The 23,971-nt window shown below is 61.8% G+C and overlaps 1 protein-coding gene across 10 annotated transcripts in view; it reads left to right on the top strand.

The window, feature by feature from the left end:
• LOC117653932 (potassium voltage-gated channel protein Shaker) overlaps positions 1-23,971 on the top strand; it is a 154,421-nt gene that overhangs the window by 82,003 nt on the left and 48,447 nt on the right. Inside the window, exon 2 of one of the 10 annotated variants that reach the window (XM_034399975.1) lies at positions 5,536-5,577. The exons of 8 other annotated variants lie outside the window; for them this stretch is intronic. In XM_034399975.1, coding sequence (XP_034255866.1) covers positions 5,536-5,577 — 42 coding nt within the window. Of the gene's footprint in view, positions 1-5,535; positions 5,578-15,094; positions 15,214-23,971 lie in introns of those variants that run through there. One more of the 10 variants, XM_034399980.1, reaches the window with a different exon arrangement.

Here is a 23,971-nt window from a genome sequence, read left to right as displayed (position 1 = left end):
CCTGCCTGCAGCCTGCCTGCAGCCTGTCCTGCAGCCTGTCCTGCAGCCTGTCCTGCAGCCTGTCCTGCAGCCTGCCTGCAGCCTGCCTGCAGCCTGTCCTGCAGCCTGTCCTGCAGTCTGTCCTGCAGCCTGTCCTGCAGCCTGTCCTGCAGCCTGTCCTGCAGCCTGTCCTGCAGCCTGTCCTGCAGCCTTTCCTGCAGCCTGCCTGCAGCCTGCCTGCAGCCTGGCCTGCAGCCTGTCCTGCAGCCTGTCCTGCAGCCTGTCCTGCAGCCTGTCCTGCAGCCTGCCTGCAGCCTGTCCTGCAGCCTGTCCTGCAGCCTGTCCTGCAGCCTGCCTGCAGCCTGTCCTGCAGCCTGTCCTGCAGCCTGTCCTGCAGCCTGTCCTGCAGCCTGCTGTCCGGTATCTGCCCTATAAAGTGGGACTGCAGCTGTTGCAGCTGTTGCAGCCGGTGCAGCCGGGTGGGCAGCTGCCGCGCGCACGTCCGCCTGCAGCTGCAAAACGACGCAAGGCAGAGCGAGGCAAAGCGAGTTGATGCGGGGCTATGGGGTCGCAACGAAAAAACGCGTTTTTTGCTCCCGGGCGCGCCGCCCCCGGGGATCTCGCCGTCAAATTCACATATTCATTTTTTGCGCACTGCGTTATGATTGCTAACTGCTGGGGCAGCTGTGACTGGGCACGGCTCTCGCCTCGTCAGGCAAGCCCAAAGGGATCACTTTCCCCGCCAAAGATTGCTCCTCGGGAGTAGAGGTGTTGAACCCCACCGGGATATTGACAAGTGTCGCAGAGGTCCTGGGAGTCCTAGATGGTCGCCCTCACGCTGGGGGTCTCTGCGGCGCGGCTGGCGCCACTGCGCCGCACCATCTAGCGGCAGCTGCGCGAACTAATCCTCGCAGTGCTGCCCCCTGGCGGAGACCGGCCGCGCGGCCTCGCGGCACCGACCTGTGCCGCCCCCTGGCGGCGGGTTCGGGCGCTACGTCCAACCGGTGTCCGCCTGTCTTCCGCACCGTGGTTTCTTTTATTGCCTGCTCTCCCTCGGGCCCGGTTCGAACATACGTTAGTTTGCTCCCCGTTTCACCGCCGACTGCCTTACTCCCTGGGCCGCGCCTGGGCCCCACACGCACGCCTATAATGCAGCCCTCTGCCGCCTCAGCCCTCCGGCGGCGTCGGTTCAGTTCAGACTAAACACCGCCTCTTTCGGCAATACTCAATGACTTCCCAGGGCGCCTGTGATGCTGATAACGCCCCCGGCGCTAGTTCTGCTTCCTCAAGCCTGGAGGGGCTGCAGCAGAACTCCGTCGGCCTGGTCCTCTGCGACACTAGCGCTAACGAGTTGTGGTGTCATGCACCGGCAACCCGAGCCCCGGGCCGGCAAGCTGGTGGTGGAAGGGGTGGGGAGAGTTTGGTTTGAATTTCACCGTCGTTGCCTGTCTCTCTCCTGTCCCTTGCATCGGGGGAAGAAGGCAGGCGCGGGGGGAAGGGAGACGCCGCGTCGGGGGGTAAAGTTGTTGCAAGCAAATCTGGTTGTTGTGCTTCCTCTCGCGCGGCACCGTGGGCACCCTAGGCACCCTGGGCACCCTAGGCGCGCGGTAGGCCCGGAAGTTTCCCCGCGTCGACACGCGGCCGTTTGCCGCCTGTCGAAGCCGTAACGGCCGGGGAGAAATACGGTGTGCCGTGCAGCGCCGCGCCGCCGAGGTGTTTCGGAGCAAACGCGCGTGACACGGCCTAGAGGACACACTGTAAACCCGAGGGCGCTTGACCCATTCACAATTGGCGTGTCTTTTTTGCCATTGTGGACTTTCATTCGGTGCCTGCAGGTGCATTATTTCTGACACCCCGCCTCACTCCACCCGCCACGCCTCGCCCCGCCCCGCTTCGCCGACGTCGCGGTCGATGTTGCCATTCTTCATGAAGGGAAGGAAGAGGAGGCGGTGCCGCGACTCCCGACCTTTGACTTTTGACCCTCGTGACCAGCGCGGCAGGCCGTGACCCCGCCCCGCTGTCAACGCGCTGGCCTCTACCTCGGCGTCGCGGCCTCGGCCGCAGAGGCCGTGTACCTGGCCGTGGAGGCCCGCGGCCGGGCCGGCTGCCGGCGCCCCATCTCCGATTTCCGTTCCGCCCCTTGTGCTGCAGCCTGGGCCGAGGCCTGGGCCGAGGCCTGGACCACCCCTCGCCTCGGCCAGATCAAGGGCCGCATGATGGGGGCCGTATCATAGGGGCCAGGCCTGCCTTTTGTGAGGCTGACGGCCAGCCGGACGGGCAGGCAGGCCCTGCACGGCCCGCCCCGGGGCCTGCTTGCAGTGTATCGCAGTGCATTCTGGGGCATGATTAAAAGGCAGGGCCCTGCCAGCTCTGCCAGGGCTACACGTTCCGCCGTGCCTCGGGGCCGCCACCCGAAGTAATGCAATTTGGTTATGCACGCCGCGCGTCCGGCCTTCGGCTCGCGTCGGCTCGCTTCGGCTTGGCCGCATTTTGCGGATGCAATTTTGATGGCGGCGGAAAAGGAACGACGCCAACTGCGTTTCCAATTCTGCCAGGGTCGAAACAATGCACGGCGTTCAATTATGAAGCGTCTCTCTGGCAGCGGACCGCCGCGGCGCCGCCCCCTTCCCGGAAACGCCCCGACTTTAAACTCCGGCAAAACACCCCGTCTGCCCCCACCCCTCTCGGGCGCGCCGAAGATCCCTCCCGCCGGAGCGCCCGACCTTATCAAGCAACCTTCAAGCGCTGCCTCGCGACCCTAAAACGATCCCCCGACCTTAAAACTGGACGACCTTTAATCCGTTTGGTATCTCCGGCGGGTCGCTCGCCGGGTACCGTGACCCGCTGATCCAGTTACGCCGCACCAGACCCGCGGCCTCGGCCCGGCGGCCCGCCAGCCCGGCTGGCCGTCAGTCGACGCTCTGTCTGTCTCTCTCACTCCTCACGCCCGTGCTGGACGCCCCCATGAGTGCGAGGGAGACAGAGCGACGCAAGCCCAGCCCGTGCGCAGGGCACCGTAACGTCACAAAACTGTCGTTACTTTTCATCAGTTACCCGGTACGTTACAAGTTTTAGACCAAGTTCCAAAGCAACCATCGTTACGTTACGCATAACGTACCCGGTGAAAATGGTAGTTCTGTAACGTTACGGGAAAAGTATCAAAGCTCTCGGGACGCCGTGGTACCGGTACAATACCCTTATCTCCCAGAAGTAACGTTATCAACGATTGGTTTAACCCTGCGGTACGTTACGCGGAACCGTTCCAGCTGGAACTCATTGAACGGTCACGTTTGGAACGGAAATGTAACGTTACTCCAGCAATGCCCAAAATTGTGAAAATGAGACTGCTGCACCTCCGATCCCCCGTCCTCGCCACTGTTACCCTTGCCCACTTCTCCCATAAATTTCCCCTTCCACCATAGTGACGGTCAAAATCTTACCCCGCCACGGGCCCGAACCACGAACCAGACGAATGTGGGCGCGAGCCGCTACCGAAGTAGCGACAACATTTCCTCGGTGGAGAGAAAAGCTCACGCTATTTTGTTACGACAGTGGAGAAGATATTTGGCTCGGCCAGCAGTGTTGCCGTCTCCCATGAGGGCGACATCGCAACGCTGCACGTCGTCTGCTGTTCGCGACGGATTTGCGACGGCGACGGGCCCGCCCGCTGGACTCTGACTCTGGCCCGTTCAGCCAGCAGGCCGCAGCAGGGCTGAGTTCGGAGCGCGCCGGCAGAATGACACTCTACTAGACCACACCTCTCTCAGACGTCGCTCTGGCCGGCCCTGCGGCGTCGAGCACCGGTATCTCAAGCGAAAGGTCTGGGGATCGATTCTCGAGCGGTTTGTTTTCGTCCGCCGCGTCGTTTTCCTCGCTGTGGACCCATTGCCGTCTCAACTTCTCAACCGCATGTCTGCTTCTCGTCTTTATTTCGAATAAATAAAGTCGCAGACCACTTTGCGACGAGAAAAAGACACGGACGCGCCCGCCGCTCACGCTGTTTCTGTTTGGCTCCCGTCTCAAAGTCGTCTCAAAACCGTCGAACAGCCGTCTTGTTATGCTCTTTGCGCCGTCTCAGACTTGACTTCGCTCGAAGACCTTCTGACCGAATGCAGACAATTTTCAGCCAACTCCCTCCGTACCGGGCGCCATCGAGAAGCTAACTTGGTGAATTGCCGCCGCCCCGAGCCAGCCGCTAGATGGCGTGCGCGCCATGACGCGGGGCTTGCCTCGCGTTTGTAAGTTCTTTGTCATTTTGACTAGGTCCGGGCGGGTCACCGTTCCGGGCGCGGGAGTCCCTGTCAATGCGACGCCCCATGACCACCAGACGGGAGGGCGGGGGGAACATAGTAGGTTGTTGCATCCTGATCTCAGGTCTGGCCCGAGTCACCGCGGCTGCAGCGGTCCTTCGGTTGGTTATTCGCCGACCATCTCTTCCATCTTCGAACTGCTAAAAAACGCACTCAACAACTCATTCAATCTCAACATTTGTGTGTCTTTGTGAAATTTTTTTGGAGGGGGGGCGGTCGAGGGGCTGGGGTTTGTAACGTACCCAAGCATAAGCAGTTCCCGTTACGGTATACGTAACGTTCCAAAAGGTAACTGAACATCTTACGGTATCCCTCTATGGTACACAGGTGGAACGGGTACTGTAACGTAACGCGGCGTCAAAAATGTAACGGATCGTGACAAAATTTGTAACGCTACTGAGGTAACGTTTAAGCGTAACGTTACAGTTTGTAACCGAACCGTTACTGAGGATGAATTGGTCCACGGTACAAAAACGTAACGAACCGTGTATCAAACGATACGGTACCAGCCAAATTTTGTAACGTACCCGCGTTACGGTACGTTACGGAGCCCTGCCCGTGCGTGCGCTTGGCGTGCGTATAGCCGCGGGGGACGGACGCACGCGAACGCACTTTGTAATTAAACCGACGTGGCGGGCCGGCCGGAACTCTCCAGTGCCCATGATGCGTGCTCTAATGCTGTGTGTTTTGTATCTGCTTCCAGGTGAGTGACGTCACAGCAGCGTAGCCAATAGGCGTAGCACAGCGATCAGAGGGAGGCTTCCGGCGGCGGTCGGTGAGCGGCGAGTGCCCAGCACTCTTTGGGGCGCACAGTGAACGGGGAGAACAGAACCCAGTGGACACTCTGGCCTTTTTGGAGTTTCCTGAGAAGGCTGCGTTCCCTGAAAACGTGAGTTCTCAATCAGAGAGCATGACTCAATGACTCACATTGTTGGAATGGTCTCTGCTTTAATCCGAGAGCATCCATCGATGTGAGGTGCACGCTCTCGAAGATTGAGAACTTATCGTTTCTGACCGAGGACTCGCATCTCAACGCACGATGGTACCGACAGAATGCTCTCTGAACGGGGAATCAGTTGTAGCCATCGTGTGTCTGACTGAAGATACGAGGCCCATTGGAGGGCAGCAGAGCTTGAAACTGGGCAACTAGGCCAGAGAGTCCGCCGAGTCTGTCTTCCGGCCCACTGCGTCCACTACGTCCAGGTTCGGCTCTCGGGCCACTCAAGCCCTGTTTGTTTCATTGCAGCATAGACCACGGCGCGGCCAACCGCAGCGCAGACGCACGAGGGTATGGAGATGTGTGTGCGTGCGTTGTGCATTATGCATCGTGCATTGCATTTCGCGGTGCGTTGCATTGTGCAGTGGCGATCCACGCGTGTTTTGGCCGCGCCGCTCCGGCAGTGCTTCACTTGTCTTCTTGTCTTGTTCTTCTTGTTCATCGGCCTCCGTGTCGTGGCAAAAGAGTGATTTTTGTGGATTTTTGTTTTCTTTATTTTTTGTTTTGGTTTGGTGTTCTACCTCTTTATCAATGCTTTTGCTGAATGTGACTGCGACCTTGTGCGACCTGCACTCCAGAACCGCTGCAGGCACCATGAGTGCTTCTTCTTCTTTCCCTTCTCTCTTTTTGTTTGATGTTGTCCTGGTTCGCCAGGGCGGTGAGAGCGATGGTCGGGGGAAATCACATTTAAAGCCGATAGGGGTGCGAAGAGAGGGGGCCGCGGGGACGGCGGGGACCTCCTCCAGCCCTTCTTTTGCATTTGACCTTGAGTATTACGGCCCGCCGGAGTCGGGGTAGGGACCCGAGTAGGGACCCGTGACTTGGAACAAATTTATTGCCGGCGAACGTCCGTAAATGGGGCATATTTTTCCTCGGCTGCGGGGCTGCAAGTTTCGTCGGTTTGACATATGATGATGGCGGACTGGACCCGCGTACTCCCGATGGCAGCTTGCCACAACGCGGCCCCCCTTCCCTCGCAAAGAGAGCCCCATTTGGCCATCGCGGAACGGGCTGCGTTGATTCGCCACCTCCACTGATTCTTTTGCGAAAGTTTGATACTGCGTTTTGATATTGTTTCGTGACGAGTGTTTCAAATTTGTAGCCGTATCTCATCAACGGCGCGGGCTACGAGCTTTATGCATAGGACAGAAAAGTTGGTAAATTGAATTTGAAAAACGAGTTGTCCCATACTCGACGTTCCTAACACCCACTGTTGAAGAGATATACTCACCTGAAGTCGGAACTGTTTGCAACGTTAGCGCGCCCCGTTGTAAGCGGCGTTTAGTGCCGCCCGAGCTCCAGAGTGTCGGCCGTATCGAATGGGCTGCAATCTCTATGCCTCGCCTCCTCTTCTCCCTTGCCGGCTCGTGTTCCCTAATCTCCCCCCCCCCCTTCCCCACCTGGAACCTGGACTTGCCGCACTTATCCTCACGGCCGCCAGGAGCGCCGCTGTAACGAATGCACGGCTTGGGGGCCGCAGCGCCGCAGCCCGCCGCAGGGCGGAGCGTGGTGGCGGCGGCGCGGGGGGCACTGCCGGGGCACTGCCGGGGCAGGGGCCTAGCTTGAAGGAGGTTTGGCTGAGCCGAATCGGACTGCATTATTTACCAAGTCCCCCGCGCACTGAGCGCACTCTGGCGCGAGGCTGGTGGAACTAAAGGGCCCCGGTCTTGTCACTACGACGACGGCGGCCTCCTCCGCCGCGGGGGTCGCGGGGGCGGCGGGGCAAACACCTCCAGTGGAGCGGCCGTGGGAAAGATTCACGCCCGAATCACGAAACGGGCTATGGAGTGCAATTAAAGAAATTTATAATCGCGTCCTCATTTTCATTCCAAATTATATTCTCTGTTTCCCGACTGTCTTTCTTTTTATATTATTTTTGTTACCCCGAAACGGATCAGTTTAAACTGGCTCCCTTTGCCTTCATGCATGCATAATGGGATCCTTGTTTTCTTTCTCTCTCTCTCTCTCTCTCTCTCTCTCTCTCTCTCTCTCTCTCTCTCTCTCTCTCTCTCTCTCTCTCTCTCTCTCTCTCTCTCTCTCTCTCTCTTTTACTTGGTCAGCGCTCGCCCGGCCCGGCTTTCATAATTTCTTGGCTATCGTCTTTTTCTGTCATGCATTCCAAATATGGATATAAACGATAAATCTGTCGCTGATCTTCTTCCCTCCACCCCAATTCGTTTTCCAGCCGCATCGTCGCTTTTTCCTCTCTCGTCCTTTTTCCGCGCGTGAATATTAAGCTGGACCTTTTCCATCTGTTCAAATATTTGAGTCCTGTCATCGGCGGCATGGAAGTGCTGTAATATGCGCTTCGCAAGCAAAGTATTTTTTTTTGTTTTTAACGGGTTAAAGAGAACGCGCTCCTATTGAAAAACACAATTTCGGCTGATTTTACCGATCGGGCCAGGCAGTCTAAAGGTTCCCCGTTTCACGAGCTTGCTTCCACCTGGTGTGTCTAATACTGCACGGGTGTGCAGGATGTATCGCTCCCTCTGCACATGCGGACGCGTCCCCCTCGGCCCTCCCCCTCCCCCTCCCCGGCGCTCCTCGCGCGGTGGGGGAAGGGTGGGGGCGGCCGGGGCGTAGCGGCGTAGCGCAGCGTGGCGGTGCCACTCCGCAGCGCTCCCCGCGAACAGGCCGACAGGCCCGTGCCGCCGTGCCGCCGTCCCGCCGTACCGGCACAAGCCGTGGCTGTGCCGGCTAGGCTGTGCCGTGGTCGGGTTGGCTCGGGGCTCGGCTCGGCTCGACTCGCCGCCGTGCCGTCCACGCGCCTGGCAGCCCCGCGCTTGGCAGCCCCGCGCCCCGCCGGCAGGCCCGGGCCTCGTCTTCGCCCCGCGGCCACGGCGGCCACGGCCTCGGCGCGAACCGCGCGAACCGCGCGAACCGCGCACCGACCCGGCCTCGGACAGGCCGCGGCGCGACGCCGGCGTGACGCCCCGCGCGACCCAGACCGGCAGCGCGCGCTGCTCCGCGAGCACCCGAAGCATGTCGTGACCGCGACCGCGCGCGTTGTCGGCGCCTCGGCCGCCCCGTTGGCGCCAACGAGTCGGCGCGTCGTCCGCGCGTCTGCCGACACTGTCGACGAGCCTGCCCTGCCCGACTGCTGCAGCCGACGGGCTGTCCCCTCGGTCAGTGCAGCCGCACTGCTGCGAGTGCTGCGCGCTGCGCACGCCGCGCCGCTCGGGCCCTGGGCTCGAGTGCCGGCGGCGGCGCGGCGGCGCGGCTTGGTGTCCCTGGTGGTGGTTAAGGCACAAGGAGGACGACAAGCATGACGACAACCCGGCGAGATTGTGTCCGGCTGCCCGGTTGCGCCGTATTGATTGCCCCAGTGCATAAATAAGTGATGCCCTAATGGCCGGGGCGTGTCGTGTCGCGGCGTGTTGCGGCGTGGCGTGGCGGCGGAGGCTGCGCGTTGCCGTTCGATCTCCCCGCTGGCCTGGCGGGGCGGCCTGGATCGCCGCGTGGCGGAACGGACTGTCGGGTCCCCGCAAAGCCCCGGCGGAAGCCCCCGTAAGCCACGCCGTCGAGGAGGCCGTCGCCGTCCTGGCGGCCGCGAGGTGATGATGGCGGGGCCGCGGGGGCGGAGTGATTCGTGGGCCTCCGGTAGGCCTTCGGCGCCGACAATAAAGTGGGTGCGCCGACAGCCGTCTGTCATCGCCACCTCGTCGTGCTGGCGTCGGCGTCGTGATTGGCGGGTGGACTGTGGTACGCGGCCGCGTCGTCGCGGTCCTCGCGGTGGCCAGCAAGGCGGCCAGCACGGCGGCGGCCACCTGGGTGGGGCGCCGCGCAGCAGCGGCCAGTAGGCCGGTGGGCGATTGCCGCGGGTCGGGCGCCACACCCCGCCCCGCCCCGCCCCGCCCCGCCCGACCGCGCCCGCCGGCGAACACGCGAAAACACGTTCAAGCCTCGGGATCGGTGAAAGGCATCGCCGGGGTCACGAAGAAAGCCACGTCGGGGAGGTCGGCAGGTCCCCGTCGGTTAACAATTCAGGCCGCCGCGCCGCCGCGCCGTTGCCCATTTTGTGGCAAGCTGCCGCCTCGGCCGCCGCGCTGAAACCGTCTCCCCGTAAGCGAATTCCCCCTCCCCTCCCGCCGTCCGGCTCGCGTGGGTACGTGTCGCCCATTCGTCGTGGAGGTAATGTGGCCGTTTGGCCGACGTTCTGCCGCCGTTTGGCAGTGTGCTGGCGAGGCCTTTGAAAGGTGGCCCGACGGGGCGGGGCTGACGGGGCTGACGGCGCCACGCAGGTGGGGCCGCTGTGACACCTGTGGACGCCGACACCTGTCCTCGAACTCAGCCGCTAAAACTGGCTTCCATCTCAACAGCCTCCCCCCTCGTCAACGGCCGGGGGAGCGAATCCGCACTGTGACGACGTCGCTCTGCCTCTGCCGCACTCGAGGGGTGCGGGGGAGGCGGAGCGGCGAGTCGGCCTGCAGGCAGTCTTTGACGCGTGGCCCCCGCGGCGTGCTCCGCGGCGCCCTGCTTGACGGCGGCCAGGCCAGGCCGCCCAGCCCCCACGTGTCGACGGCGCGGGCGCTGAGGCGGAACCGCGATCAGCCAGACGAAAACACATCAGGCATCGACCGATCTCTTGTATCCGCCTAAAAATATGGGGCGGCGGCCCTGAGAGGGGATAAAGGAAGGATCCCGAGGGACGTGGACGCGGCGGACGCGGCGAGGCGGGGCCGGCTGCCGTGGGCTGTGGGCGAGGAAAGGCTCTATGCTGGTGTTCGCCAACAATAACTGTTTGGAAGAGCTCCTCGATGTTTGTGGCCGGGGCCGCCCCGCCCCGCCCGCCCCGCCCGCGGCACCACACCACGGCCCCGCTCCGCCCACGCGCGGCGGCGAGCGCACTCAGCCCACTCCGGCTCGAATTATTAATCTCTGGCGGCGAGTTGCGTAGCGCCGCGTGGCGCTGCGTGCCCGGCTGCCGGATTACCGCCCTGTTTGGCGCTGCGCGCTGTGACGGCGGCGGCGCGCTGCGCGCGGCAGGCGACAGGCGACCGTGTCCCCCGCTCGCCACTCTGCTCGCTATTTCGGGGGCGTGGCGCAGCGCAGCGTGGCGGCCAGAGAGGACGGTGGCGGCGGCGCGCGGCACTTCGGCGACAGAAAGGCAGAAAGGGAAGGGAGGGTCTGTCCAGGTTAGCGGCGCGGCTCTCGTGGCCCCGCCGGCGACCCTTCATTGGACGTGGCAGGTGTCGGACGGGCCGGGGCCTCGCCGGCCTCGCGCCTCGCGGTGTAGGGCCGGGCCCTCGGCCTGCCCTGGGCCGTGCCCCGTGCCGCGGCCGGCTGAATGTTTCACAGCCAGTTAGAGGGCCGGCCAGGGCGACACTACACTACCCTGCCCGACGTCGTCCCCGCGTTGAATTTCCCCGTCGCAGCGGGCGGCGTGACGCGTGCGCCGTACGCGCGTGCTGTGGGCGTGCGCGTAGCGAGCCAGCCGGTACAGGCCGGCGTGTGGCGGCCGGGCCGTGCGCCGTGCCGTGGGCCGCGGGGACGCACCGTAGTCTGCATTATGTATCGCTGGCACGGAGCCACTCAGCCCGGCTGACGAGCCGCCGCTGCCGCCGCCCTGCAGGCTCATTCCGAACGCGCTTCGTCACCCTGTCTCTGTCGCACCCCGACGGGCCGCCTCGCGAGTCCGAGGGAGACAGCGCGACGAAAGCGGTCGTTCGGCAAGCGCACAGTGGGCCAGAAGACCGGTGGAGGCGGCCAAAACTCTAGACGCGTTTTGAGCTCCAAAGTCGCTTAACAGGCCTCGAACCGAACGTGTGACCCCACCAATGGATTCCTCGTTCGGAGAGCAATCCATTGGTGGGGTCACACGTTCGGTTCGAGTCCCATTTAGCGACTCTGGAGCTCAAAACGCGTCAAGAGTTTTGGCCGCCTCCACCGGTCTTCTGGCCCACTGTGAAGCGCCTGCTGGCCGCCGCCCGGCCCGTCGTGTGAGCTCGGCGGCGTCCTCGCGGCCACTGCCGCCATCCAGTCGGTGTGTTCCATTCTGGCGCTGTCACTGGCGATCAGCCCCGCCTGCATGTTTGATAAGCGGTCCGGCCGACTTTCGCGCTTCCTTTTCCTTGGCCGGCGCGGCCACCCCTTCAACCCTTTAACCGGCCTGACGTCTCTCGGTGAAATATAGATGCGGCGTGGGCCGGCGCGGCGGGCACGGCGGCGAGCTGCAGGGAAGCTCTTTGCCAGATCGTTCGTGTCCTGCCGCTGGCTGCCGCTGGCTGGCTGGCTGGCGCCGAGGCTGCGCGTGCGACGTGCGATCTCGTGCGGTGGATTCTGGGGGCGCGCGTGCGCCGCGACTGCCGCGGGGGAGGGGAGGGGGTGGGACCGGTTCCGGTCCAACGGCCGCAGACTGATTCGCAGAGTCGTTTCGCTCTCTCTCCCTCGCACTCGCGGGGCGACCCGCATAGGTGCGAGAGAGGCAGAGCGGAGAAAACGACTCTCGGAGTCAGTCTGCTGCCCTGGCGGCACGAGCAGCACGCGGGCCGCGCGCAATCATCCGGTCCAGGTCCGACCTGAAGAATAGGTTACTTGATTCCGGTCTGCAGCACCGCGCCGCCGCCCCGCCGCCCCGCCGCGTGACGTGGGGCCTGGGGCCGTGGGGTCGAGCGATAAAAGTAGTTTGGCGGGGAGGGGAACAGGGAGGGCACTCCGCCGCCTGTCACGCCGCGGTCGAGTATTTGCGCTGAATAGTGGAACAGACACGGGGGGGCGATCGGCAGCACTGCAACGACAGGAAAGGGCCTGCACTGCGAGGTGGGTAGCGGCAGTGCAGGGCAGCGCCGCACAGTGGGCCAGAAGGTTGACGCAGGTGGCCAAAATCCCGGTCGCGTTTTGAGCTTCAGAGCCGCCAAATGGGGCTCGAACCGAACGTGTGACCCCACCAATGGATTGCTCTCCGAACGAGGAATCCATTGGTGGGGTCACACGTTCGCTCCGAGCCCCATTTAGCGACTCTGGAGCTCAAAACGCGTCCAGGGTTTCGGCCGCCTCCGCCGGCCTTCTGGCCCACTGTGCGGCGGCAGTGGTGCGGAAAAGACACGGGGCGGAGGAACCTTGGCCAGTATACGCCAGAGAAAGACGCAAAGGGTCATGGCGACAACCATGACAACGACGAAAGTAAATTGGTTGCGGAGAGCTGGACTCGTGTCGGTGGCCGTTGTCGGTGGTCGGTGGCCGTTGACGCCAAGCAGTGCCGCAGCGCGGCGGCGGTCCCTGGCCGAGCAGTGGGTGCGGCGTTCGATGGCCGCAGCCAGGCCAAGCCTGGCGGCCGCGTGGCGCCACCTGATTCATTTGCCCGCATCGCGATGGTGCATTAGGACTGCGGCACACTGGCCAGGCCGGCCCGCTGATACCGAACGGCGTTCCGTCGCACTCTCTCTCTCGCACTCAAGGCGCGTGCCGCCGGGGTGCGAGAGAGACAACACCGCCGCACTGCCTTATAAATCACAGCGACCGGCCAGTCCGGCGGCCGCGCTCCGTCCGCTGTGCGCTCTTTGTCGCCGCGGGTTGGTGCTGCCCGCTCCGCCCGCTCCGCCCCCTGGCGTGGCGTGGCGCGCTGCTCCTTGACGCCGTGGCGCCGTCGGCCCGCCCCGACTGGCCCCGACTCCCGCACAGTGGGCCAGAAGACCGGTGGAGGCGGCCAAAACTCTCGACGCGTTTTGAGCTCCAGAGTCGCTAAATGGGACTCGAATCGAACGTGTGACCCCACCACTGGATTCCTCGTTCGAAGAGCAATCCATTGGTGGGGTCACACGTTCGGTTCGAGTCCTGTTTAGCGACTCTGGAGCTCAAAACGCGTCAAGAGTTTTGGCCGCCTCCACCGGTCTTCTGGCCCACTGTGTCCCGGCGGCGTTTTGGCGGAATCGGGGTGGCGGCCCGCTGCGGCCCGCGCGTCGATTTTGTGTGTATGCTGTTCTAGTTGGACCGCGGCCAGCGTCAGTTGCGCTAGACATGAAAAGGATGCTGCGGTTTTGTCACCACGTTACTCGCCGACCGACGAGCCGGGGGACTTTAGGTAAAAATCACCGGGGAAACGTTGTGTAGGGTCGCGGAAAGGGGAGTCTCGATCGGTGCGTGGAAGCGATTTCGTCTCACTGGGGTGAAACGCCGGGTGAAGTTTGAGGTTTAGAAGAGGAGGAGGTCAAGGGGTCTGGCAGTGGGACCGGAAGCTTGGTAGGGCGGCCCATTCAGAGACAGACAGTCATTGAAGGGAGCCTCGACTCGACGTGCTTTCGGAAGCGCCAGCCGTTGGCGTAACAGTGTGGGGTGCATGGCAAAGGGTCTTGTAGGGCCATGAATATTCATGGGCCGATGCTGACGACGCGGCCCGTCCCCGCGCAGCCCCGCGGCCCTCACGCCGAGCACACGGAGCGCACCGGCCCAGCCGCCGAGCCGAGCCGAGCAGAGCACAGCCGAGCAGAGCCGAGCCGAGCCGAGCAGAGCCGAGCCGAGCCGAGCCGAGCAGAGCCGAGCCGCCTGGGCGGCTTGATGGAGAGCACTCCATTCGTCTCGTCCCGTTCGTCGTTCCAGTTTGATTTTGACCGACGTGGCATCCCCGCGCCTCCCGCGTCCTCGCGCGGAGCCTCGCGGGGCGCGGCCAATCAGGCTCGGCGCCGTGGGGCCGGCGAGGGCTGGGCCCTCTGCGAGGCTAGGTCGAGGCCCTTGGCGAGGCTAGGTCGAGCGTGCGCTGCTAATGTGCGCCGGTAAGTGCACGCCGCTGGCGCCGCACTGTACGTCGTGTGTGGCGTGGTGGGCCGGCGGGGTGGGGCGGCGGGGCGGCCGGTGCCACGACCCCCAGCCCGAGGGCTGAGCGGGCCGAGTGGCCGGTGCCCCGCTGCCCCAACCAGGCCGAGGTAGTGGCCCGGCCGCTGGCCCGGCTCAAGCCAAGGCTGCGGCTGGAATCCGATATTAGACACACAGGGCGTGGCGGGATCGGGCCGAGCGGTCAACCTGCTGCAGGCTGGCTTCGAACAGTGCTCTGCCTCTCTCGCACTCAGTGAACGCCACACAGGGCAGCGATAGAGACAGCGGCGGAGCTCGGAATCAGTCTGGAGCGGCTCCGTGGCGCGCTCCGATGACCCGATCGGAAGTGAGACCGGAAGCCCGGAGTACGGCCAAGAGATCACTCGCCGCTTGCGTTTCCCATAGATTCGAGAAGTGAGCCTTAATTTCGGTCGTGCAGGGTGGCGAGGGCCCGAGCGGCGAGGGGTAGCGTCGGGTAGCGCCAGGCGTGGCGCGAGCAGCGGCGAGCGATTATGGTTTTCCGATTTGCGAGTGATCGTGGGGGGAAGGCGCTACAATTCTCCGGGGCAATATTCCCTTCCGACGAGATTCCCCCTGGAAACATGTGCGGCGTCCTGCTAACACGAGGAAAACAAAAACTGAGAAAAGAAAGTTCGATCGGAGTCGTCGACGATGCATGTATACGCGGCCGGTGGCACTGCCGGACAGAGGCGTGCGGGCCCCGCGGAACCCCGGGGGCCCTGGGGGAATGCCGAGTCAACCGCCGCGTATTCGACTGAAAACTTCCGGTGCATTATGGTAATGCGAGTTCTCCTTGTGCCTTAATCACGAGCCAGCGGGAGGTACCGCCATCGACCTGCCGGCGGGGGGCGGCGGGGGGCTGGCGGGGCGCCGACCCCTGCGTCTCCGAGCCTCCCGCCCTACGACCACTCTCTCCACCAGATTCGTCATCTCGGGACGCGTCCGGCGCGGCCGCCTCGGCCCGCCACGCGCGAGACCACATCGCGGGCCGGCAAGTCGTCGGTGATGTCCTTGGACGGCTGGGGGCGTGGCGGGGGCAGCGGGGGCAGCGGCGGCTTTCTGCTGACGATCCTGCAGGCCGGCGACCCCCACGGCGACCCCCTCGGGCCCCACGGTCCCCACACCAGCAGACATGCAGATGATACTGGTGGCTGGCGGGTAAGTGTGCATCTCAGCACGAGTCTCAGCATCTCCCCGACGACGGACGGCCCGCGGACGACCACGGCCCGCGGACGTCGGCGTGGTATCTCGCCTTGGCGATCGCCTGCAGCTTGATGGCGGGAGCGCCTCGTAAAAGCAGGGACTGCTCTCGAGCTCTCAGGCGGTGGACGAGTCCCTGCGAGTGGTGCCAGAGGGAGACCATCTCGATGGGAACGCTGTCGTCCGAAGCAGCCAAACTAGCAGCACGACATCGAGAAGCAGCTAGACAGTTTCGGTGGTCTCCTGATCGCTTTGCTTTTCCGCAGCACACGGTCTTCCTACCACAAGTAAACTGAACTCCGAAATGGGCTTTCTGGGCTTCTGTCACTCTCCAGCGTGCCGTGCCCCAGGCTGTTGGGGAACTCGGTCAGGTAAATGAAGAAAGCGAGAGTGACGCACTTTGGCAGGGCCTCGTCGGCCTTGGGGCGGGGCGGGGCGGGGCGGGGCGGGGCGGGGCGGGGCGGGGCGGGGCGGGGCGGGGCGGGGCGGGGCACGCAGCCAAACACATTTCTTCTCGTTTCCTTAACGAGTGTCGCCGCGCCGCCCCGCCGTGCGTCTTCGCCGCCTTCGCCGCGCCGCACATCAGGTCGCTGCAGCCAAAGCGGCACGGCGCGGCACACACCACCACACACCACTGCAGAGCCGGCTGCCAGAGCGCTGCCAAAAAATGAGCTGTCTGCTGGACCGCCTCCAAGACCGAGCCTGCGGCGTGGCCGCCACGGCGCCGAGCTGCTCGACAAGGCGAGGTACACACACTCACACTCGCACACACATACACTCTCTGCGGCGGTGTCCAGCAGTCTGTCAGCGACGTGAAATACGAGCGCGCCCATCTCTCGCACCAGGGATCCCGCAGTGACTAATTCAAGGCGAATGGCTGCTGCGTCTAATTCGGTGTTTCGCGGACGGCCCGCGACTCAGTTCGGGTCGGGTTGGGTTAGGCTACCTATGCATCCGGTACAAGTTTCCACAACCCAGGAATGATTACAGATTTTTGTCACTGATATTTGCGTTGAAAGAAAAGAATCACTATAGTGATAGATATGAGACGCCAACAGAATCGCTTCAACCATGCTGACGCGTGCGTGGGTGGGAAGGGGCACTTCTCCTTCAATTATCGACTAGGTTTCAAGACGGTGGTGCACGACGCATGCAAACAACAACAACAACAGCTTCACACACCTACACACACACATACATACTCACACACATACACACAAACATACACACATACGACACACACACATACACACATACATACATACATACATACATACATACATACATACATACACACACACACACACACACACACACACACACACTCACACACTCGCACTCGGCTGGCACTCTCTCTGGCCAAGGATGATAGTGGTAATGGCCATCCAGGACGCTGCGCCCCGTCCCGCCCCGCTCCGGGCTGTCCTAATTGAATGGGACGTTTGGACGTGCTCCAGCCGCTAGTTGTAGTTTGTGTTGCCAGGCCGGGAGCGCCGCGGCAGCGCCGGGCCGGTGCGGCTGGCCTGCTGGCCCTGGCCACCCTGGCGGCAGCGTCGGCGCCCCGGTAGTGATCGAGATTGGGCGGGCGGTCACCGCCCGACGGAAAGCAGACTGCAGCGCCGCACCCCGGCGAGCTTCGGACACTCTAAAACCGAACAGCCGAAGTTGTCTCCGGTTCGACTCCGGTTCGCGCCTAAACGGCCTCCTCCACCCGCACCTCACCCCCTCGCCTTGTGCTAGACCCGAGAGGTGCTGCCATCTAGGTAGCAAAACGCCGGTCGGGCGCACGGGTAACCGGCCGCCCGGACTGAAATCTCGGGCCGGGCGGCCGCCCCGCCCGACGAGCGTTTGGGCGGGCTGGGCGGCCGCCCGGCCGGCAAAGACGTCGGGCGCGCCATGGCGTCGCCGCCCGCCCAATCACGAACACTACGCCCCGGCGTGCCCCGTGCGGCGCCGCGAAGCCCCGCACCACCACACCAAATTGGCATCAGCGTCGATTTTGGCACCGCGTCCTCGCGCCCCTCAAGAAGGACCCGGCGACGAAAAGTGGCCGTCGCACTTGCGAAGAGCAAAATTAAAAATTAGTGTCTGAAAGTTTTTTTTTCCCCTGTAAGTAGGTCGTGTTTATGGGCAAGTCGTCGAGCTCCCTTGCCGGACTGACATTTGCTGGTGTGGCGTGTGCACACCCTTGCACACCCTTGACGCCCTGACGGCCAGCCCCCGCCCTTCGCGTCGCCGCCCTGCGCCCCTTCACGTCGTGTTCCTCCAGGATCGTTCACCCTCGGGCTCCAGGGCCTCCAGGGCCTCCTCCAGGGCCAGCGTCGGCGAGGTGCGTGGTGGGCGCGGCGGCGGCGCGCGGGGGCCGTGTCCGGCGGCGTGTGATCGACCTCCCTCAAACGGCCACTTAACACGCAGGGCGGGGCGTTGCGGGGCGGGGCGGGGCGGGGCGGGGCGGGGCGGGGCGGGGCGGGGCGGGGCGGGGCAGGTCGGGTGCCGCAGTGGGCGGCGCCACCGCGGTGGTGATTGCTCGCATCGCCGAGTGATTGGCGCCGTTCCAGGCGTTCCAGGCGATGACACGTTCCAGCGAGCCGGACAGCGGCGCACCCGCCCCGCCCCGCCCCGCCCCGCCACACCCGTCTGCCGCTGTCGGCGTCTGTTAAGCCCCCCAGGGAAGCGCGCTGCTCGTTCTCGAGTGCGCGGCTAGAAATTTGGTCGACCTGCCACGACACTGCTGCCACTGCTGCCGGGCCATTGTGTGAACGAAGGGAAGGAGGGGGAGGGGCCGCATCGACCTCGTGAGCCTCATTCTTATAAAGGGTGCACCCAGGACGGCGCGGCCATACGCTGCACTATCGCATGCAAATGGCCTACCAATGCCACGGGGGCACCGGAACCACACACACACACGCACACTCTCACACGTCTTTACACACACATACGCGGGTGGCGGGCGCACACACACACACACACACACACCAACACGTGCGCCTCATACACAGTTTTTGCGCAGCGAAAAATTAGCTGGCAGTGGGTACGGTGGCGCCTCGCCCCGCCCCGCCCCGCGCCGCCCCGCCTCGCCTGCTGCGCCGGCATGTTCCGGAGCCGCGTGTGAGTGGAAACTGAAATCATAAATTGCGCGCTGCAGCGTTTTGTTTTACGCCCTGCATGCAGTTTGCTTGTTGTTGTTCCGCCGCACGCTTGCCTCGAGGAAAAATTAGTTCGAGACGCAAAAGTGATACTTGCTGGTGGGTTCATTTATTTTCGGAATGAGGCCGATTTGCGTGATATGTGTCAAAAATGCGTGAATACTTTAATAAAGGGAACAGCTGCAATATAAATTCTTAAACTAGTTAATCATTTTCTCAATTCAAATAACAACGTCAAAACCTGACCCCTCCGTTAGTCTCATTCATTCACAAACACTACAGTTAAAGCTCATAATGATAAAAGAAGGGATATAGTATTATTTTTACTGATTTTCTTTTTTGCGCTGCCGGCAAAGCTGCGGTACCCCTTGCTGGAGTTGCCGCCCCCTCTGCAGGGGGTAGAGTCACGGAAGGGCAGGGGGAGGGGGTGGCGTGGGAGGGGGAGGGGAGGGCCGGCCCGGTGGCGTCGTTTGCCGGAGGGCCGCCAGGTGGCGCCCACCTGCCCTCCGGCGAACGACGCCGCCGAGCGGACGCCGCCGCCGATGCCGCGAAGCCGCGAGGCCGCCGCCGACTCTCCGGACGACTGGGCCACTGCCATCCCGGAACGCTGGGGCGCTGCAACGCTGGAAGCGAGTTGGCTTTGGCGCAGTTCGCGGGTCGGCCGCGGCCGCCGTCGGAGGGCGCCTGCGTCGCCGTCCGACCCCGGCAGGACCCCGGCGAACCCCCGGCGTGGCCTGGCGCAACCCGCTCCGTCCCCTCTCCATCACCACCGTCTTTGTCTGCAGCGCTCCCTCAACCTTTATCCGCTGCACGTGGCCGTCGTGCTTCGTGCGCTGCGGACGGCAGAGAAGGCCGTCGGGAAGGAGGCGCGCTGCGGCGCACCGGGGCAGAAGACCGGCGGGGGCGGTCAAAGTCCCGGGCGGGTCTTAGCTCCACTAAATGGGACTCGAACCGAGCGTGTGACCCCTCCAATGGATTGCTCTCCGAACGAGGAATCCATTGGTGGGGTCACACGTTTGATTCGAGTCCTGCTTAGCGACGCTGCTACTCAAAACGCGTCTAGAGTTTGGGCCGCCTGCGCCGGTCTTCTGGCCCACTGTCTGCAAGGCCCTGCGCGTCGCTGTGCGGCTTGCCGGACGCTCCGTCCGCACTCCGATTGGTCGATATGCCCGGCGACCGTGTCCCGATGCGGTCGGCTTGCGATTCGCTGACGCGCTGACGTCACCCGTATTTTTAGTCTTCTCGTTCTCGACAGGAGTCCGAGTGCTCCGCCGACGGCGCCCCGCCGCCCTGCCGTGCGGGGCCTGTCATTTCAAGGAAACACTGTCGGCGGCAAGCTTGACCGTTCCAGTCGGCGAGACAAAGACATAAAGACATTGCCGGGGCCCGCCGTCACACGCAGACACCCCTCGGAACGCTGTGACGGCCCGGCGGCCCGGTGGCCCGGCAGCCCGAACGCGGACGGCCCATATTCGTCCCCGACCCTCAATAGGCCCATTACCCGGCACGCTTGTCGAGGGGAGGGGTGGGGGTCACGCACTCGGTCACGCACGGAGGGGTCTGGTCGATAGCCCTCTGTGTCCCAAGGCATCGGTACCGAGGGGGTAACCACTCGCGTAATACCCTGTACACAAAAACCGTGTATTACGCGTAATACACGTGCTCGTTATACCATTTTTGGGTCAAAAGTGCCAAATTTTGGCATTTTAGGGCCGTAATACACGTGTAATACCCCCGTAATACAGCGTAATACCGAGTAGTCTGAACACGATTTCTTGAAGTGTTTACCCCCTCGATCGGTACCGGCTGCTCAATAAGTGCCCCATCAAGTACACAGTATGCTGGCGGTCCAAAAAACGCCGGAGTTTGCATCCGGAAGAGTCCGTTGTGCAGGCGTGTCCACGGCACGGCAGTGGCAGTGGCTGGAGTGCCTAAAAAACTGCGAGTGGGAGTCGTAGCCGCTTGAGGAGTAAGGACGGCCATGTCTCGTTTTGCAGTGCAGGCGGGCATGTGTCGGGCCCGAAATGGCATACGATCATGTGTGGTCTAGCCCTTAATGGTAATGGTAATGACGGAGGCAGGGTAGGCAATCCCGCCGACAGCGCTGCCTCCGGGCCAGTCCACCTCGCCTAGCGCCTGACGGAGGCAGGGTAGGCCGTCCCGGAGCACAGCGCCGTCGGCGGGTCTGCCTACCCTGCCTCCGTAAGGCGCTAAGCCGCACCGCCGGAGTTGCGCTGGACAGTTTTGCGTCACTTCCCCTTCCGTCCACACTCGCTCCAACTGCCTGGAGGTGGTGTGCCCGCGGCGACACGCACACACACTCCCTCTCTCACACACACACGTGGGTGCAGCGTGCAGCTCGGTTTTGCGGACCGGGGTTGGCGGGGTCGGCACGTACACGCCGAGCAATACCGGGGGAAATAGTTGGTTGTGCAATCGATGGGGCCGCGATACGAGACAGGGTGCGATGAATAAATGAGACCGGCCAGGCCAGGCCACTGGGCCGGCACCCCACCCCGCCCCGCCCCGCCCCACCCGAGTCCGGCCCATCGCTGTGCTATACAGCCACGCCGCGCCTTTCTTCCCTGCAGAGCTAATTCAGTACGCCCTTTCCCCGTGCATTAATTGCACGGGGAGGGGGGGGGGTGCGCTCGTAGCCTGCGATCACATGGCAGGGCGCGGAGGGGGGGGAGGGGGGGTGAGTGAGAGGGGGCATGATGGATGGTTCATCACTAAAAATTCGAGACACCCTCTAATTTTCGCGCGGGTGGATTATTTTTGGTCGCGAGTTGCCGCGCCGGGAGGGAGTGAGAGAAGAAGAGGGGAGGGGGTATGCTTAAGCCACGCTGCTGCACTGCATGCAGAAAATCGAGTCCCGAGGCTCGCGTCGACCGAATTGCGAAAAGTATCAGCGTCACCCGGGTCGCGGACACTCAGATATCCGGCAGGACTAACAGACATCCAACGGAGACAGACGTCGAAAAAGAGCGGAGGTGTCTACTGCGGCCGGGAGTCGAACCATGGGCCGTCGGCTGCCGTTGGCGGTCGCCTCAAAGCGTGGCCGCTAACTACTCCCCCCTCTGCCCCCTCCCCGACTCGCGCGCTGGTTGTCGCGACGCCGCCGACGCCGTCATCGCGACGGGGACGACGGCCGCGCAGGTGTCGCCGGCAGCCTGGTTCCGCACGTCGCTCTGTCTCTGTCGCACTCACGGGGCGCCTCGGACGGCTCGGAGAGGTGCGAGAAGGACAGGCGGTGTGCGGAATCAGCGGCCAGGTGTTGTCGGCACACTACGTGGCGGCGCTCCAAGCGCGTCGGCCCCCTCAATCGAGGCCTTTATGATGTGTCTCGTATCGCGGCCCCATCCACGCGACCATTTCGCGGCTCATTGGGGGCTGCAGCGTCAGCGGCGCGGCTTACGGTGGACAGTGGAGGCCATTTCTTAAAGATGGAACGCTTTTGAGCTCCACGCTCGTCGAAATGGGACTCGAACCGGACGCTCGATGGTTCGAATGGGCTGCCTAACAAGGAATTCGTTGTCATCAATTATTGGCTCGTTCCCAGTACGACACATCGACCGCTCGAAACAAAGCAGCTTTAGTGGCTCCAGGAAAAGGCAGTACGCCGCTTGCCTGCACTTTTCAGAAGGGCAACAAATGCACGTCACAAAAGCACGTCGATTGCCACTTCTCCAGCCCACAACGGCTGCAACAACTTACAGTGTTCTGGGATCTAATTTGCTGTTTCGCCGTGTTTCGCCGTGTTTCGCAGAAATTCGGACCCACGAGTTATATCAAGTTAAGGGAGCTTGGATTTCTAAGCTCGCGCTGGCTTAGGCTTAAGCTCGCCCGAGCGAGCTTTGAGTGAAGTGGGACGGGTGGGGGGAGGTGGGGAGACGTCAAGCGACTAGTAACGCCATCTAGCGGACCTGCATATAACTTCAATCAGAACTAACAGAAGAAAAACGATCTCGAAGACCGCATTTTCGCGCCGCTTTGGAGCCGGGACCTGTTAGCGAGTGAAAGATCCTCAGGAGAAAGTAAATTTTGATCAAGTTTGATGGCCTGAACGGTTTAAGAATGGCAGGAAAGATTGAAATTAAAAATGTGGAATATCCACTTTACGATGTCGACCGGAAGAAGTATGTGGCGTTCGTGACGGAACGCGAAGCTGCATTGCTTGATTTATGTAAGTCTGTTTCACGGTGTGGATTGAATTTGCCTTGCTCTTCTGTGTTAATATTAAAATTCACGTTTGACACAGACCCTAACAGACGTAACATACTGCTGAAGACCCTGAAGGCAAATACAATGCCAGTTGGAGAGTGGGATGAGGTTAGTGTTGTGGCCCCCAGCAATGCCTCTTCAACTGTGTGGGAGCCTCAAGCGCCCACTGGCAAGCCAAATGCTTTCAAAGAAGTGGCTGTGACAACACCCGCCATATGTATGTACATTGCAATTTATACCTGTATAGACACACCAGATAATAGCACGATTCTGAATCATGTAATTTGTCTGTCAGGGAATCCGTCCTCACAGCGGGCGACGGGAAAGCGTGGGGCTAAGTGGCAAGGTAACGAAGGCAAAATGGTTACTGCATGCCTCCCATATAGAAAGTGGTTGCGTGAAACCCATGTTTCACAGACTATATGGGAAAACGTCTCTGATAAGTTGTGGTTCGGTGACGACCACCTCGATTACAGCTGGGAACAAATTAAGGAAAAGATGCGCTTGCTACGGCAGGGTTTTGAGAAGGCTAAACTTGGACTTGGCAAGGGAGAAAAATGGCCTCATTATTGGTATTTTGTCTACATCTATGACGAAATAATTACACCTGGCGAAGGGACCCTTGCCCCAGAAGGTTTGAAAGTTTTATTTTTCAACTTGTGTTTTCATATTGTATCCTAATTATCTGATTATTTGAAAATAATTTTGTGTTTCAGGGTTTCAGTTGGACCAAACCAATGCAACAGGTTCGGAGAAGACAGTTGCTAATGTCAATCAGACTTCTCCAGAGTTAAATTATTCTAAGATGTTTGAGAACGCTGTTTTGTCCAGCACTACATGTGAAGGTAAGTACTTATTGCAAATATTTCAATTTGAAAAGCTCACTTCCAAATTTAAACCTTCTACTTCCTGCACAGAGGCACAAACTTCCAAGCAAACTTCCAACCAGGCTTCCAATCTAGTCACTAGTCACATAAGTGAATTTATGGTGAAAACTGAATCTGAGGTGCATCCCATTGACCAATGCCACAGTGAATTGGAGAGTGAGTGATTTTGACACAATGGGGATCATATCCAAATGAAGAGTGTGCTGGAATACATCATTTAATGGTTCTTTTCTTTTGACAGTATTGAGTGTTCATGATTCGTCTGAGGCCACAGTTGTGCCACAGCTGCCTCCTCAGATTCCAACAATTTCTGAGTTCAAGAAGCCAAAGGTGCAGGCCCCAGGCCCCAAGGAAAAGCCCCAGGGCATGACTGCAACACTTCGGTCTCCAGCTCCCAAAAAGCCCAAACGAGGAGCTGCATTTCAAAGTAAGATAACTTAGCTGCCTCGAAACTTTTAC

This window comes from Thrips palmi, unplaced genomic scaffold, assembly GCF_012932325.1.
Source record: "Thrips palmi isolate BJ-2018 unplaced genomic scaffold, TpBJ-2018v1 HiC_scaffold_8, whole genome shotgun sequence".
Classification (NCBI taxonomy): Eukaryota; Metazoa; Arthropoda; class Insecta; order Thysanoptera; family Thripidae; genus Thrips; species Thrips palmi.
Note: the sequence above shows the minus strand (reverse complement) of the source record. Positions and strands in the feature narration are given on the sequence as shown.